The following is an 18,488-nucleotide window of genomic DNA, read 5'->3' as shown; positions in this document are numbered from 1 at the left end:
TAGCGTAGAGGCGCCGAGAGGAAGGACTCATACCACACTACATCCGAAGAGGAGGAAATTGCAGCAGGCAAGGGAACCGCAGTCCTGCCAGAGCCAACGAAGAATTCGAGGGGCGCTCCAGACAACCGCACTCTCGACCATGTGACCACTAGCGCAGGGAAGCAATACCGCGGAAGGACGAATGGGCACGCATCTAGGAACCACGAACATTCCCTGGGATGAAGGGCCAACTAAATGAATGAGTACCACCCAGCTCCGTGCAGCAGAGAGCAAGTAGAGCCCGTCCGGGTCAGGTGGACAGAATGAACTCCTTAGAGACGAGTGCAAGGTTTGTGGCAAGCATCGTATCCCAAGAAAACAAAAGTATGCCGCAGGAAGTAGATGAGGCATACGTACGAGCAGACCGTAAGCAGTGAGAAGGCCAACCCACCTACAGGAGGAGAAGGCATACACGGCCCAAACAACGCACAAGAACGTCCGCTCACTGCAAAAGGTTAATTTAGCGAGAAAGGGGGGCTCGCCACAGAGTGTCACAGCATGTACGGAATTGCAAAGTGCAACCTGAAAGGGAGTTATGCACAAGCCTAGTATAGCATGCGATGGAACGCAAGCAGTCCGCCCCGAAAAGGGGGGAAATTGTATCTGGCAAACTGCAGTTGGCAAGAGTGCAAAGGCAGGTCCCAAAAGGGAGTGATGCCTAAGGCCGTACCTACTTCAGAGAAGCAGGACATACCCTATAATCCAGCATGAACGCAGGAGGTCCACCTAGTGAAAGGGGAACATGCACAGGGTTATCCTAGCATTAAGCGAGTGTGCAATAATACACCCAACACTGATTTAGCGAGAGTGCAACTACTCTGCCAATGAAGGGGGACATGTACAAGTCCAGCACAGTCATACAAGGACAGCCGTGAATCTCATGAGCGTGCCAAATTCTGCCCATGGAATGAGGGGTGGCCACGCACAAGGCCAGCACTGTATCCAATGGGAGTGCAAGCGTTCCACCCATGTTAGAGGGCAATGCTCATGGCCAGCAAGGTATCCGGTGAGAGTGTAGCATGCCGCCCAGAAAAAAAAAAAGGGGGGGGTAATGCACATGGCCAGCATCTCATCCAGGGAGAGTGCGTGCACCCGCCATATATGGGAGTCATACACATGGCCAGCATCGTACTGGTGAGAGACAAACACAGTCAGTGAGAATGTGTGTATGTCACCTGAGGAAGGAAGGCATGCCCATGGCAGGCAGCGAATCCAGCGAGAGTGCGTACACCGCCCACGGAAGAGGGGTCATGCATATGGCCGACAGCGGATCCAGCGAGAGTGCAAGCACCCTGCCATGTATGGGGTACCTGCACATGGCCAGCAACGTACCTGCGAGAAAACAACCACAGACGGAGGGATGTATGTATGCTGCCTGAGTCATGCCTATGGCCGGCAGCGAAACCAGTGAGAGTGCAGCATAGCAACATAGTACATAAGTACATCATAGCACATGAGAGAGAGTGCAGCGTTCCGCCTATGGAAGGGGGTCGTGCACATAGCCAGTACCGTATCCGGTGAGAGTGCAGTATTCCGCCTAAAAAGGGGGGTCATGCACATGATCGGCAACAGATCCAGTGAGAGTGTAGCGTTCCGCCTAAGAAGGGGGTCACGCACATGGCCGACAGCGAATCCAGTGAGAGCGCTGCGTTCCGCCCATGGAAGGGGGTCACGCACATGGCCGGCAGTGAAACCAGTGAGAGTGCAGCGTTCCGCCTAGAGAAGGGGGTCACGTACATGGCCGACAGCGAATCCAGTGAGAACGCTGCGTTCCGCCCATGGAAGGGGGTCACGCACATGGCCGGCAGCAAATCCATAGAGAGTGCAGCATTCCGCCTATGGAAGGGGGTCATGCACATGGCCAGCACCGTATCCGGTGAAGGTGCAGTATTCCGCCTAAAAGGGGGTCATGCACCTGGCCAGCCGGCAGCCAGGGAGAGTGCAGTATCCCGCCTAGGAGGGGGGGGATGCACATGGCAGGCACCATAACTGGAGAGATGATGAATGCTGCCTACGGAAGGGCCGCATGCACTTGGCCAGCGCCGTATCCTGGAAGAGGGCAGAAAAACCACCTAAAAAGGGAAATGCCCTAGCACCTACGCAGGTTGGGAGCGCAACACTATGCCACCTGTGGAAAGAGGGCATGCAGACATGCAGCACTACTGATGAGGCTGCAGCGTCCTGCGCAGTCCAATAGAAATCTGTTATTATTATTTTTTATTTTCATTTTTTTATTTTTTATTTTTTATTTTTTTTTTAAATTAAAAACACAGCTTCTCTGAGGCTAAAGGGGGGCCACCTATAGGGGCACAGATAGTCAGGAAAAGGGGGGCCAGCCATACAGGCCCATTGGGAGCCGGCCTGTACCCAAAGGGTTAACATGGATCCGGCCTGGAGGGCGGCGCTGCGATCCCCTGGGGGCGGAGGAACCTCCCGGCGGGAAGAATTCGCGCCTGGAGAAGTTCCCGCCCCCTCCACCAGAGGCCGGAATTTTGCGGCCTAGTAGGCCGTGAAGCCGGGGTCTAAATTTGCGGCGCCCGGTATGTACCGCCGGGACCTGAGGCGGAGTGGCGCATCAAACCGGCCGCGGGTGCCCACCCCGCGGGCCGGTCGGAATTGCGGCCCAGCAGGCCGCGAAACCTGGGCTAAATTAGCGGAGCCCCACCGACCGGCACCAACGGTCAGCCAGGGCCTGCTGGGCATAGACGTCAAGCCCAAAGCCGGCCGCCGGAGCCCACCCCGCCGACCGGAGTGTCAGGGGCTCGGAATGGCGGCTTGCCGGCCGCGGGAGCCCACCCCGCCGGTCGGAAGAGTCAGGGACCCGGAATGGCGGCCTAGCAGGCCGCGGAGCCTGGGCTAAGATTTTGCGGCGCCCGGCCGCACCGGACTACCAATGTCGGCCGGAGGCGAGGCCTTACTCCACAGCCGTCAGGAGCCTCAGGCCTTGAGCAACACTCCGGTAGGAGATGCCTGTGCTGATTTCCACCCATGTTAGTTGCCGCTTCTGTAGCTGGCTGTGGAGACAGCCACTGGCTGCATGTCTATGGGAGCCAGGCAGGGGGAGGCAGAAGGAAATTGCCGCTCTGCGGCACCCCAGGGGCCAGCATAGATCCAGCAGGGGACTAGAGGCCCAGTATGGGGGTTAGGCACACAGGAGACCAGGGTGGGGGGGGTGGGGGACGTAGGGCTGGAGAAGCCTCTTTCTTACCACAGCCGTCTTCACCCTCGGTCCATTCCAGCAGGGTCGCCCCTTCAGCTACTGGCACCGTAGTGGCAGGACGCTGGAAGAGGGACTTGGCGTGCGGGCGACCCTTGCGCTGGCGGGATGTAGGGGAGCTGGGCTGCCCTGATCCACCTTGCCTTCTGTGGGGGAGGCAGCAGTGCGGGTGACCGGCACTGGCGCAGCTCAACCCCGGGAGAACAGAGAGGTCTAGTGCGACTCTGTTATCCCTGATGATCTGGAACAAAAAGAAGAAAAAAGTAAAAATCTAAAATTGAAACAAGGAGAAACCAGCCCTGCAGAGCAGGGAGTGTCTTGCCTCCTTGGACACTAAGCAAAAAACTGGCTGCCTTTCTCTCCAGGCTGAGGGTATAGCTGTGGAGGAGGGGCTTAACAGCTTTCACTTAGTGTCACGCCTCCTATGGAGATGAGCTATACCCAAGGTCTTCTGTGTCCCCCAAGGAAACTGGGCGAGAAAATGCTTTTAAAATTTAAAATGGTCCCACTGAAAGATTTTCATAAATAGGGCCATATACATTTGAGTTCTCCGAGGTTTCTATTACACTATTATATTCATCATTTAAACAAGAAACCAAAAATGTCAAACATTTTACTGATCTGTTACCTGTTATAGTACCGACCTCCCATCATAAATTGATTGTTTGGTGTTGGACAGATCTTAAATCGCTGAATGTTCTCATTCGTGCGGAAATATAACGAGTAATCTCCGGGAGTATTGTCCGAAGGCCTCACCAAGAAGCTGCTGATTTGGCCAACTAGGAATATTCAAAATGTGGAATTAGTTCAGATTTAAAATAAAGAACAAGAAAATACACCAGAAAATGACTACAAGTTCAAATAGGCTGGCCAAGCGACGGAAATAATCACTAAGAAGCAAAAAAAACAGAATACAACATGGCAGCGTACACATTTCCAACATACACCCGTCTCCCTTCTTTCACAAATTTGCCACATTCTGATGTCCACCACTCTGAGAGCATGAGGTGCTGAGAGGATGGGACCACATTTTGTATTTCGAGGCACTGTCCAGTCTCCAGATGCTGTTACAGCTAAGGCCTCATACACACTACCGTTCCATTTATTGCGGATCCGCAAAACACGGAAGCCGCCCGTGTGCCTTCCGCAATTTGCGGAACGGAACAGGCGGCCCATTGTAGAAATGCCTATTCTTGTCCGCAAAACGGACAAGAATAGGACATGTTATGTTATATTTTTTTGGCGGGGCCACGGAACGGAGTGCTGTCCGCATCTTTTGCGGCCCCATTGAAGTGAATAGGTCCGCACCCGAGCCGCAAAAACTGCGGTTCGGATGCGGACCAGAACAACGGTCTTGTGCATGAGGCCTAATGCTAATGTTTCCACTGAACACATGTTGGCCTTTTTTTTTCTTTTTTTTTTTTTAAATAAATAAGTTGAATCTCAAAGTTAAAGGGATTCGGTCACCTCTTTTTACCCTACAGAGATGCGGACATGCACAGCTAGATTGCCGCTAGCATGTCCGCAATACACCTGGTTTTATTGAGTGTAAAAAAAGATTTTATAGATATGTAAATGAGCCTGGTAAGGAGCCCAAGGGGCTGCACTAACCGTTCAGGAGCCCAGCCACGCCCCCTGTGAAGGAGCCCAGCACCGCCTGCGTCCTCAGAATCTCCTCCTTGCTCACGAAGTCAGATCGCCGCGAGCTCGTGCATGCGCAGTGCCGGCATAGTGGTCCTTCCCTGTGCTGGCTTCAGCCTCAGGGAAGGAACTGCGCATGCGCGAGCTCGCACATCGCAAGATTACAGCGATCTGTGAGCAATGAGGAGATTGGGAGGACGCAGGCGGTGCTGGGCTCCTTCACAGGGGGTGTGGCTGGGGTCCTGAACGGTTAGTGCAGCTCCTTGGGCTCCTCATCAGGCTCATTTACATATCTATAAAATCATTTTTTATACACAATAAAGGGACAGCGCTATGGGACAGGTATATTGCGGACATGCTAGCGGCGATCTAGCCGTGCATGTCCCCATCTCTATAGGGTAAAAAGAGGTGACAGAATCCCTTTAAATGTTCAAATAAGCATCAGACAAAATTTCAAGGACTTGTTCCACAATGGGCATTCATGACCAATCCACAATGTGAAAAGTCTGATCTGAGGACCCCATGATTAGTCTAACCAGGGTCCCAAGTGCCCTGTTCCTTCCCCACTGTACGACTGCAGCGGGGATCAGTTTGAATGGGGCTGCGGTCACAATCTCAGTGCTGCACATTCCAAAGTCTATGGGACTGTAGGAATACTTGACCGCAGCTCCATTCATCTCCTCCGCACAGCAGTCATGAAGTGGGGAGCAATGGGTGATTGGGACCCTTGTTATACTGATCCGTGGGGCCCACAGCAACATCATACATTTATCCTGTGCATAGGAAAAGATTTAAACTTCATTTATTTTAAATCAAATTAATGCATCAGCACACGCCCTATCACATCACCGCCCCGGACAAACCATTTATAGTTGAGGCAACAGGTCGGACCTGCACTTACCTGTCATGAGCAGATTATAGGCTTCCTGCTTGTTGATTTTCCCATGGAACCATCTTAATAAAAAGCATTACAGCGTAATTAGATATATCTAAAATCATCCGATCTCGTAAAAATATTAGCTGTTGGGTTATTAATACTGACTAATAACTGGGCCTATCAGGTTTTCACAGGGGTTTCACTATTTTCAATAGAAAAAGTAGTGAAACAGATCGTACTATTCCAGCCATGTCGTGGAATCAGCAGAACGCCCACCCCTCCAGGATAATTAAAAATAAAATAAAAATAATAAAAATGGCAGGACTCACAATGAGTAAAAAGAAAAACACTTTACTCACCCCTGTGGTCGCAACTAGGGATGAGCGAACTTGTGTTTTAAGTTCGGTGTACAAGGTTCAGGTTATCTAAGAATTCAGTTATGGATTCTGCTACCATGAACCATAAAGTTATGGTCCGTGGTGGCGGAATCCATAACGGAATTCTTTGATATCCTGAACCTTGTATGCTGAACTTGAAACACTAGTCGCAACGTTTCAGCTCATAAGTTGAAAAAAAGCTCTGTGAATGAGCTGAAAACATTGCGACCACAGGGGTGAATAGCAGTGAACTAACCGTGAACTCCACAGCCCCCCACCCCTTAACACTGACTTCCCCCACAGTGCCCCACCTCCTTAAAATGGGATCTCCACAGCAGCCCATCCCCTTAACTTTGACCTTCACAGCACCCCACTCCCTTGACAGTGACCTCCTCAGGGGCCCACCCCCTTAGTGAGCTAAACAGCACTCTGCCCCTTAACACTGACCTCCATAGAGGACCGTCCCCTTATCGGTGACCTCCACTGTTCCCTGGCCCCTTAACAGAGACCTCCACAGTGCCCTCCCCTTTAACAGTAACCTCTATAGCGGCTTGCCCCTTAACAGTAACATCCACAGTGAATGCCCCTTTAACAGTGACCTCCACAATGCCCGCCTTGTAACTGTGAGCTCCACAGCAGCTGCCCCTTAAATAGTAGCCCCTGCCCCCTTAACAGTGAACTCCACAGCATCCTGCCCCTTTAAGGCTAGGGCTACAAGATGATGTGTCGCTCAACAATTTTTTACAATGTTGCGCAACAATTTTTAGGAGTCTATGGTGTCACACTGCTACACGACAGTTGCAAAAAAATCCATCCAAGATGGATTTTTCTGTGACTGTCGCGTCGCAGCATGTAGCAGTGTGACACCATAGACTATTAGAAAAATTGTTGCGCGACATTAATGTCGCATTGTAGCTGTGCCTTATGTGTCATGAGACTTATTGACGCGTGACACATGTCGTCGTGTAGCCCTAGCCTAAAGCTGTTGACCCTTTCTGACAATGTTTTGAGGTAATAAGTTAGTCCTTTAAATCAAAATACAATAACCCTAAAGAGAATAGGACCCTTAAAACGTAACTTTTATTATTATTCAGTTAAAATATATGCCCCAGTCTCGGTGGCTGATAATGACACAAAACATGGGCAAACCAATTAGCCGCCCACCTATTACTGCACATATGGCATCCACCACAATTGTGACTAATACAACAACGAATAGGGAAGAGGTGTTAATGTGAAGAAGCTAGTGTCTCACTCTGCAGGAAATCTTTCCCTAGTAAGAAACTAATCTAACCTGAGCCCAGGGACCACTCCTGATGGTAGGGTTTCCCTGTCCTCGTACCTCCCCTACTTTCCCTAAATAACCCTAACAAAAAGGGGGAGAACAGACAATTATAAATGTTAGCAATGATAATGCCCCAAAGCTGATCTACAGCAGCGAAAAAAGGCTGGGTTGTTATGGAAACCTAGTGTAAAACCGTGTGTACTTTCACACTTGCGTTGTTTGATTCCGGCAGGCAGTTCCGTTGCCTGAACTGGAGACAGGATCCTGATCAGGCAAACTGTATGCAAACGCATGTCATTTTTTCTGACTGATCAGGCATTTTTCAGACTGATCAGGATCCTGATCAGTCTGAAAAATGCCTGATCAGTCAGAAAAATGCATTGCAATACTGGATCCGTTTTTCCGGTGTCATCAGGCAAAACGGATCCGGTATTTAAATTTTTTTTTTATTTTTAAAAGGTCTGCGTATGCGTAGACCGGAATACCGGATCCATCAACGCGGCAATTTGAATGCCGTATCTGGCACTAATACATTCCTATGGGAAAAAAAATGTCGGATCCGGCATTCAGGCAAGTGTTCAGACTGAACTGAAATGCATTAGAATAAAACTGATCAGTTATTTTACGGTATTGAGCCCCTAGGATGTAAATCAATGACGGAAATGAAAAACGCTAGTGTGAAAGTACCCTAAGGGCCTGCGAGCGTTTATTGGCCGATAAGGGACATGTGACCGTGTGTATGGCAGTTTGGATATGAAGAGAAAGACTTGCAGGCTTCTATTGGCTAATGTAGGTCATTTTTTGGGAATATCTCAGGAACGGTACGTCCTAGCGAGCCGAGACCGGTCTAAAACCTGATGGACCTGTGTGCCAAATTTGGTGAAGATTGGTTCAATCATATGATATACAATATATACAGTTATTTTTCAAACTGGTGTAAAGTAGAACTGGCTTAGTTTCCCACAGCAACCAATCAGATGCCACTTTTCATTTTTCACAGCTTCTTTGGAAAATAAAAGGAGGAATCTGATTGGTTGCTATGGGCGACTAAGCCAGTTTTCCTTTGCACTAGTTTTGATAAATCTCCACCACTGTGTACTTACAGTTGAAACTCGAAAAATTTGAATATCGTGCAAAGTTCATTTATTTCAGTAATGTAACTTAAAAGGTGAAACTAACATATGAGATAGACTCATTACATGCAAAGCGAGATATTTCAAGCCTTTATTTGTTATAATTTGGATGATTATGGCTTACAGCTTATGAAACTTTAAAGTCACAAGTGCAGGTACCCTTTGCTCAGGGGGTATGGATTAATTAGCTGACTAGAGTGGGACACTTTAAACCTAGAATATTGAACCTTTTCACAAAATTCTAATTTTAAGCTGCATTAATGCAATTCCTTTTAATTTGCATCACTGAAATAAATGGGCTTTTGCACGATATTCTAATTTTTTTTGAGTTTCACCTGTACTTATGTGTACATAGCATTGTGTGTCGTTACACTGTACTAATCTGTGTGAGAAAAGTGACCGCTCGCTGTGCGGACTGCACACAGTGCAGGTAATGAGATCTATATCCTGGTTCTAACACCATGGTTCTGACTGTAGATCACTGCACTAACGTCATACCTCCCAACAGTCCCGGATTTTAGTGGCTGTCCCCCCTGCCGGCTCTCCACACCTCTTGTCTGTGCGGGGGGCAGGGCCGGCCGGCCGTGAGCCTCAGCTCCGCCTCCTCCACAGACCAGAGCACCCGATGTCCTGCTGCTGCTAGTAGGAACAAGGTAAGTATGTGAGGTTTATTTTTATTTTTCTACTTTTTGTGAGGGGCACACTGCTGGGCACATTGCTAGGGGCACATTGCTAGGGGCACAGCAGGGCATAATTTTGTGAGTGGGCACAATGTGGGCATAAATACTGTTCAGTGGCATGAAGGGGGAATAATTAATAATTACTATGTGGGGGCATTAAGAGCACTGGTTAGGATTAGGTGCATAGTTAAGCTTTGGGCAGAGTTAGAGGCATGGCCTAGTGTGGAAAACATTTGCAGCGCCGCACGATGTCCCCCCCTTTGTCCATTTAGAAAGTAGTGAGGTATGACTAACGTTATCAGCAGAAATATCTGTTGCTGTCCACAAATAATGGACTTTCTACAGATCAATAGATCTGCTGATTACAAACGGTCTGATAGCTGTGCTATGTAACAGGATACGGCAGCGGGGCGGTGGAGCAGAGCTCGTGCATGTGACATCGACAGGAACACCCACAGAGTCTCAGAGCACATGAGAAGAGCGAGTGAAAGCCATAGAAGAGCATTTCTGACAGCGTGTGAAGCAAAGCTGATACCAGGAAACAAACAAGTGCAATTGTATTATGTGCTGCATTACGGTAAGATATGGGGTTATTGACTTTTAGTGCACAAAGGTGTCCATAGCCTTTAAGGGATGGTATTCAACCAACAGAAGAAACCTACTTACATCTTGCCTTCATGGGGATCCTCTTCTCTGCCCTAACAAGAAAAAATAATTTAAAACCAAAAATTACAGTGAACACCATGAACCTCATATCATGTTACTGAACAGGTCAGTATAAAAACTAAGGTACAGCAGCCTCCACACTTCACAGTGATATCAGTAATGACTTCTCATCGACAACCAGTATAAAGGAAATAAACCAAATTTACTAACCACTTCATTCACCAAATCTTCAACTATAAGGCCTTGTTCGTTAGTGCGAAGATTGGTAACCCACATCCATCCGTCTTCTAATTCATTATGAACAATAAACATATCTCCTTTCAAGAAACTGCAAAAGACAATGTATAGAATTTAGATAATTTACAAGGTGAAATATGCAGTGAAGTCATGTATTTACCAAGAAAACATGTCTACTTATACCCTAATTTGAATCTGCATAAATATTCTTACGACTAGGTTTAGTGCCCATGACCATATGCACATTTCATTCTGTAGACCACGGATCAGCAAAATACAGACACATTCTGGGTGCATTCCACATTTTTCTCACTCCCATCAATACTATTCTCATCCGCAATACGGACTAGAACAGGACGTGTGCTATCATTTGTGTTACGGCCACACAGATCCATTAATAGTACAGAGGGTCCCCAATTAATGGATCAGTGGGCTAACAGCAAAAAATGAGGATAGCACATGGATGAAATTCAAGATTACTTACCGGTAATCGTTTTTCCATGAGCCCATGCCAGCACCCTTGAGAGACAACCATGTGCACAGGAACTTTCGTGGAGAGCTCTTAAGGAGGGGCTCTGCCCCTGTAGCACCAGTTAATTGCGAGAACTTGTCCTAAACACACTTTTTTTGGACTTTGCATCCCTTTTATTTATTTTATTTTTTATATTTATTTACATAAGTTAACCGTCTATCCCTAACGGAAAGTCTCTTGGATTTAGGGAAAAGGAGACTGCATTTTTTGTTTTGCTTGGTTGCGAAAAGGTGATGACCCCAAAGCTGAACTATCTGATTGAAGACCTCCTGATTCAAGCACTATTCTCCCTGATACAAATGGTTTCTGTTTAGGTAATCTGCCACCTTGTTTTCTGTTCCTTTTAAATGCACTGCCTTGATAAAAGGAATATAAGGAATGATTAGTGAGAAAAATTCTAAATTTCTGTGGTTAAGGACATAAGACGTTCTGATCTTGTCCCTCCTTGTCCGTTTAGGTAGGATACCTCTGTAGTGTTGGCTGAGAATATTTTAAGGGCCCTTTCACACTTGCGTTCTCCGGATCCGGCGTGTACTTTATTTGCCGGAATTACACGCCGGATCCGGAAAAACGCAAGTGAACTGAAAGCATTTGAAGACGGATCCATCTTCAAAATGCGTTCAGTGTTACTATGGCACCCAGGACGCTAATAAAGTCCTGGCTGCCATAGTAGGAGCGGGGAGCGGGGGAGCAGTATACTTACAGTCCGTGCGGCTCCCGGGTCGCTCCAGAGTGACGTCAGAGCGCCCCATGCGCATGGATGACGTGTCCATGCGATCACGTGATCCATGCGCTTGGGGCGCCCTGACGTCACTCTGGAGCGCCCCGGGAGCCGCACGGACGGTAAGTATGCTGCTCCCCCGCTCCTCACTACACTTTACCATGGCAAACAGGACTTTGGTTACCATGGCTGCCGGGACGCTATTCAGAAAAAGCTAAACGTCGGATCCGGTAATGCACCGAAACGACGTTTAGCTTAGGACCGGATCAGGATTAATGCCTTTCAATGGGCATTAATTCCGGATCCGGCCTTGCGGCAAGTGTTCAGGATTTTTGGCCGGAACAAAAAGCGCAGCATTTTCTCCGGCCATAAAACGTTCCGGTCCGGAACTGAAGACATCCTGATGCATCCTGAACGGATTTCTCTCCATTCAGAATGCATTAGGATAAAACTGATCAGGATTCTTCCGGCATAGAGCCCCGACGACGGAACTCTATGCCGGAAGAAAAGAACGCAAGTGTGAAAGAGCCCTAATCCGATTTCCTGTAATTTGGGCATAATTCCACCTACAAAAAAGGAAAGAGTTCCACCTGTTTCCTTTTTGCAGGTGGAATTATTCTCCATATAGGTGGAATTATTTCATACCCAAAACTGATTTCAGGTGGACATATTTTTTTGTATTTTATATCTATATTTGTTTTTATTTTTGTGGTTTCATTGTGGATGCATTACTGATTTTTCATTATTGTTCTTTTTTTTGGTCCCATTGTGGATGAATTATTGATCCCCATCTGATTTAGATAGACATCTGTATCATTACCACATTGATGAATTCTGGCTAATGTCTGTATCTGATGAGCATTGACACATGGTTTTATTTTTCCTGAACTGTCAGAGAGCTATATAGCCACTTGAGGACTATCCAAGGTATTCATTACGGAGACCCTAATACTTTGTGGTCCTTCTGACCTTGGTCCCCGCCGTTGAATATCTCTGAAATTCCCTACACATTGGATATTGTTACACTCCCGTTTTTTAGCATATTCAAAATAAAACTGTTATTATTCTACACTAGGAATCTGTTTTATACAAAAACGTTAGATGAACCCCTCCAAATGAGGTGTGCACAACCACTATTTTATATTGATCTTTTATTCTATAGACTGGGTGTTTCTATATTGGTTGGGGCACCCACTCCATATGCAATAGTCAGGTGAGCCATCACAAATCACCATATTTTGTCTTTATCCCTTCTACCTCTGTTTTCTCTCCAATTATTTGGCTTTCTGTTTTGTTGAAGACCCTCAAGTTTCAGCGAAAAAAAAACTAAACTTCCAGTTCGCGCAAGGACCGCGCTCAGAAAAGCTCAGCCCTCCCCCCGCCTCTGTAAGCTACTAGAGGCCAGGAGGAAGAAAGACTAGGCCCCGGACCTCCCAAAACACCGCCAGGAGGGTCCTGCATGCTGGCATTACCTCTCAGTAAAACCGGCCCCACATGGAACAGTCCGAGACCCCGAAGGATGGCCCCAGATTTAGCAGGCGGCTCCTAGTGGAGTCTTACGCCGCACCAAGTAACCCCTTAACCTAAAACACATGCAGGGTTCCTGCAGCCTAATCTTTAGCTCTCCACTATAGGTCCTATCCATAGGACAGGAAACAGGAACTGGTGCTACAGGGGCAGAGTCCCTCCTTAAGAGCTCTCCACGAAAGTTCCTGTTTCCTGTCCTGGATTGAGGCGGTCTCAAGGGTGTCGTCATGGGCGTAGGGGAAAAATACAGATGAAACATCCGAAGTCCATTCGAATAAAACTTCATTAGAATACTGTACTCTGAGCGAGCGCTCCGTACGATATTAGAATGTATTTGCTCAGATGAGCCAAAGTTATTACTTCAAAGTCTTATGAGACTTCGGGTAATAACTTTAGAAATTAATTTCTACTGTTAAAAACCTTTTACTGAACTCAGTTTCGGTTCCTAATGGTACCTTGGAATTGAAACAGAGTTCGGTAAAAGGTTTTTAACAGTAGAAATTAACTTCTGAAGTTATTACCCGAAGTCTCGTAAGACTTCGCGAAGTAATAACTTCAGCTAATCTGAGCAAATATATTCTAATACTGTATAGAGCGCTCAATCCGTACAGTATTCTAAAAGTTTTATACGACTCGACTTCAGATGTTTCATCCAAAGTCGATTTGCTCATCCCTAATGCCCATCACTGATTTAAAGAGGACCTTTCACCTGGAAAAACATTGTGAACGAAGTATGCTGACATTGAGAGCGGCGCCCGGGGATCTCACTGCACTTACTATTATCCCTGGGCGCCGCTCCGTTCTCCCCTCCGGTATCTTCTCTCACTAAGTTATAGTAGGCGGTGTCTGCCCTTGTCCTGTGGGCATCTCCTTCTCCTAGGCTGCAGCGCTAGCCAATCGCAGCGCACAGCTCACAGCCTGGGAGAAAAAAAAAACTCCCAGGCTGTGAGCTGCGTTTGGCCAGCGCTGCAGCCTAGGAGAAGGAGACGCCCACAGGACAAGGGCAGACACCACCTACTATAACTTAGTGAGAGAAGATACCGGAGGGCATAACGGGAGAACGGAGCGGCGCCCAGGGATAATAGTAAGTGCAGTGAGATCCCCGGGCGCAGCTCTCTATGTCAGCATACTTCGTTCACAATGTTTTTCCAGGTGAAAGGTCCTCTTTAAGCTCATTAAGGACCAAGCAATTTTCCATTTCTGCATTTTCATTTTCAACTCCCTGCCTTCCCAGAGCCATAACTTTATTTTATTTTGAGGGCTTGTTTTTTTGGCAGACAAGTTGCACTTTAATGGCACCATTAAATAATTTATATGATGTTAATCTTTTTACAGAGTTTTGACTGACCTGGTAGTTTTTTTTGCATCGCCATATTCTGACCCTTAATAAGGTTTCTTTTTTTTTTTTTTTTTTTTTTGAGCTACAGAGCTGTGTGGGTGCGCATTTTTTGTGGGGCAATCTGTAGTTTTTATTGATAATTTGGAATGTGTACGACTATTTTCTGGGAGGGATGAAAAACGGTAAATCTGCCATTTTGATTTTTTTTTACTGTTACTGCATTCACCGTACCAGATAAATACATTTATATTTTAACAGTATAGGCATTTTGAAACGTGGCAATGGTAATGTTTTTTTATTTTTAATATGGGGAGATTTGAATATAAAATTTATATAATTTTTTTTTTTTCCTAAGTACCCCTGAAGTACTTGAACATGTGATCATCTCATTGTTTCTCCCACAGACTGCAATGAATTACCATTGCAGTCTATGGTAGATTTGTTATATTTCTTATGGAGCCCTGGCACAAACAGATATAGGAACATTGCCGTGGCAGGCCTTGGATACTTTAGAGCAGGGGTGCACAATCCGCGGCCCCCGTCTTGCTGGGCAGAAACACAGCAGATCGTGCGATCAGCTGTGTTTCGGCCTAAAGAGTAACCAGACGATGGATGACAGCTCCTGCACTATAGCAGGAGCAGGTCGGGCTCCCGGCTGTAAGTGACAGCAGAGAGCCGAGGAGAGGGCAGAAACGCTTGATCAGCGCTTCTGCCTTCTCCTCAAGATAGATGAGCGGCAAGATGAGCGGCTTGGGGCAGAGGAGCGCAGAGCTGCAGGGTCAGGAGACCCTGATCAGCTCTGCCTTCTACAAACTCCCACAGCAGGCTGGTTTCCCCTGTAACTGGGGCTCCTTTGGATGCCCCAGTTACAGTGTAAATAGTACAAAAATAAAATTAAAAAAAAAAAAGTCTCTCATTGTCTCCCAAAGGTCTTTCAGTGACCTCCGGGGACAAACTATGTGGAGAAAATATATAAAAAAAAAAATAAGTTACAAAAATTCTAAAATAAATATATATATATATATATATATATATATATATATATATATATATATATATATATATAATAAGTTACAGAAAAGAAATAAAAGATGTGGCAAAACAAATAGAAAAAAAAAAAAAAAAAAAAAAGAAGGAGAACAGTGCAAAATAAGTGTTCACTGTCCCCCAACATTTTTTTTGACCATTTGGGGAACATATGTGGCAAAAATATATAAAAATAGAAAATTCTAAACAAAAAAAAAGTTAAAAAATACTAATGAAAAGGAATAAAAAAAAAAAAAAGAAATTAAAATACAAATAAAAAAATAAAAAGGAAAAAGTGCAGAATAATAGAGTGTTCATTGTCCCCCAACAGACTTTATATGACCTCTTGGGGGGCATATGTGGCAAAATTATAAAATAAGTAGTAAACCAATTATAAAAAAAAAAATACAATAAAATACAAATAAAAGTAAAAAACTGTCATTACCGCTCCATTCACGTGAAACTATACATGTTATATAACAAAATAGCCTACACAAAATAGGGAACTAATTATAATCATTTATTTTGGTGTTAGTTTGCATATTTAAAGAATAAAGATCTATAGTTTGAAAAAAACACTTTAAAAATGTTTTGTACAGTTTCCCCCAAATAAAACTACAAAAAAATAAATGATAAAGCCCTATGTGTCATGTAAAAAAAAAAAAATCAATGATCTCCTTCTCCACTAGTAAGTTAAAACGCTTACTGGTTATTGCAGGGCCCCTATAATGGCAGGAGGGGGTAACCACCGGTGAGTGCCGGCCTCTGCAGTGAAGGAAAAACCCGATTTATGAATAGGAGTAGTGTTGAGCGAACTTGTGTTTTAAATTCGGCGTCTAAAGTTCGGGTTATCGAAGAATCGCGTTATGGATTCCGCTACCACTGACCATAAGTTATGGTCCGTGGTAGCGGAATCCATAACGCGATTCTTCGATAACCCGAACTTAAAAAGGAGACTTTTGTATAACTTACCAGTAAAGTCTCTTTCTCGCTCTTCCTTGGGGGACACAGGAAACCATGGGTATAGCTCTGCTTCCTAGGAGGCGTGACACTAAGTGAAAGCTGTAAGCCCCTCCTCCATCAGCTATACCCTCAGCCTGGAGAGAGAGACTGCCAGTTGCGTGTCCAAGTAGTGAAAGATAACCACCAACCGGAAAAAAGAACTGTCGAGCCCCAACGGGGGCAACCAAGCCGGAACCACAACTGTAAACCCAAATGAAGGGCGGGTGCTGTGTCCCCCAAGGAAGAGCGAGAAAGAGACTTTACTGGTAAGTTATTCAAAAGTCTCCTTTTCTCGCCCATTTTCCTTGGGGGACACAGGAAACCATGGGACGTTCCAGAGCAGTCCCAGAAGGGAGGGACCAGAACAACCAGACCAACACCCAGAGGCATCAATCAACTGTCGCCTGCAACACCAGACGGCCTAAAGCAGCGTCAGCCGACGCATGAGTATGCACCCTGTAGAATTTGGTGAAGGTGTGCAAGGAGGACCAAGTGGCCGCCTTGCAAATCTGCTCCGTAGAAGCCCGATTCCTCTGAGCCCAGGAAGCCCCAACCGCTCTAGTGGAGTGAGCGGTAACACCAAGGGGCGGAACCTTGCCCTTGGCGAGATAAGCCTCAGTAACAGCCATCTTGACAAAACGGGCGATAGCAACTTTGGACGCCGCCATCCCTCTGCGCGACCCCTCCGGAACCACAAAGAGCGAGACAGTACGCCTGAAAGAGCTGGTTACCTCCAGATAAACCTTCAGCGCCCTGACAACGTCCAGGCGATGAAGCTTCCTCTCCCAGGGGTGGGAAGGGGAAGGACACAAGGAGGGGAGAACGATGTCCTCGTTCAGATGAAAGGTGGAGACCACCTTAGGAAGGAAGGAAGGGACCGGACGAAGAACCACCTTGTCCTGGTGGAACACTAGGAAAGGTTCCAGACAGGAGAGTGCAGCCAATTCGGACACCCTCCGAAGAGAGGTGACGGCTACAAGGAAAATAACCTTGCAGGACAGAAGCCGCAAGGAAACAGTCCGCAGAGGCTCGAAAGGAGAAGCCTGGAGCGCTGAGAGAACCAGGTTCAGGTCCCAGGGCGGTACCGGAGGGCGGTACGGAGGAACCGCGTGAGCCACGCCCTGAAGGAAAGTCTTGACAGGACCAAGGGGGGCCAGTGGGCGCTGAAACAAAATGGACAGCGCAGACACCTGACCCTTCACAGAACTAAGACCCAGACCTTGGGCAAGGCCACTCTGAAGGAAAGACAAAACGGTGGGGAGAGAAAAGCGGAGCGGAGGAGTCCCCAGATCGGCACAGAACCCCAAATAGGTCCTCCAGGTCCTATAATAGATCCTAGAAGAGGACGGCTTACGAGCGCGGATCATGGTGCGGACGACGTCCGCAGAAAAACCCCTACGCGTCAGGACGGTGGTCTCAACAGCCACGCCGTCAAACGTAGGGACCTTAAACGCGGGTGGAAGATCGGTCCCTGAGAGAGAAGATCTTCCCTGGCGGGCAGCGGCCAGGGCGCGTCCGCCAGGAGCAGCATTAGGTCGGCGTACCAAGACCGGCGGGGCCAGTCCGGAGCGACCAGAATCACCGAGACGCCTTCCGCCGCGATCTTCCGAAGGACCTTGGGCAGGAGTGGGATGGGGGGGAATATGTATGGACGCGCGAAGCCTCGCCAAGGAAGAACGAGGGCGTCGGCTCCGCAAGCTCCCGGATCCCTGGCCCTGGACAGATAGGCGGGGACCTTGTGATTGAACTTGGAGGCCATGAGGTCCACGTCCGGCATGCCCCAACGAAGGCAAATGGCCTCGAACACCTCCGGGTGAAGAGACCACTCGCCGGGGTCGACGGTGGTGCGACTGAGGAAGTCCGCCGCCCAATTGTCCACCCCTGGAATAAAAATTGCAGATAGAGCCGGGACGTGGGCTTCCGCCCAAAGGAGAATGCTGGTGACCTCCCGCATCGCTGCTGCGCTGCGAGTGCCCCCCTGGTGGTTTATGTACGCCACGGCCGTGGCGTTGTCCGATTGCACACGAACTGGATGACCCCGCAGCAGATGAGTCCAGTGTCGCAGAGACAGAAGGGCCGCTCTCAGCTCCAGGACATTGATCGAGAGTTTGGACTCCGATGGAGACCAAATGCCCTGGACGGATCGGGGAGGAAACACGCCTCCCCAGCCTAAGAGACTGGCATCGGTT

The 18,488-nt window shown here is 47.4% G+C and overlaps 1 protein-coding gene across 1 annotated transcript in view; it reads right to left on the bottom strand.

The window, feature by feature from the left end:
• The window catches only part of RASA1 (RAS p21 protein activator 1), a 123,398-nt gene that overhangs the window by 67,970 nt on the left and 36,940 nt on the right, over nt 1-18,488 (bottom strand). Inside the window, exons 5-8 of the mRNA XM_040421520.1 lie at nt 10,126-10,243; nt 9,916-9,947; nt 5,799-5,851; nt 3,885-4,035 (exon numbers count right to left, since the gene is read on the bottom strand). Of these exons, the coding sequence (XP_040277454.1) occupies nt 3,885-4,035; nt 5,799-5,851; nt 9,916-9,947; nt 10,126-10,243 (354 nt within the window). The remainder of the gene's footprint in view (nt 1-3,884; nt 4,036-5,798; nt 5,852-9,915; nt 9,948-10,125; nt 10,244-18,488) is intronic.

Source organism: Bufo bufo, chromosome 2 (genome assembly GCF_905171765.1).
Source record: "Bufo bufo chromosome 2, aBufBuf1.1, whole genome shotgun sequence".
Lineage (NCBI taxonomy): Eukaryota > Metazoa > Chordata > Amphibia > Anura > Bufonidae > Bufo > Bufo bufo.
This window is presented reverse-complemented; position numbering and strand designations above follow the sequence as displayed.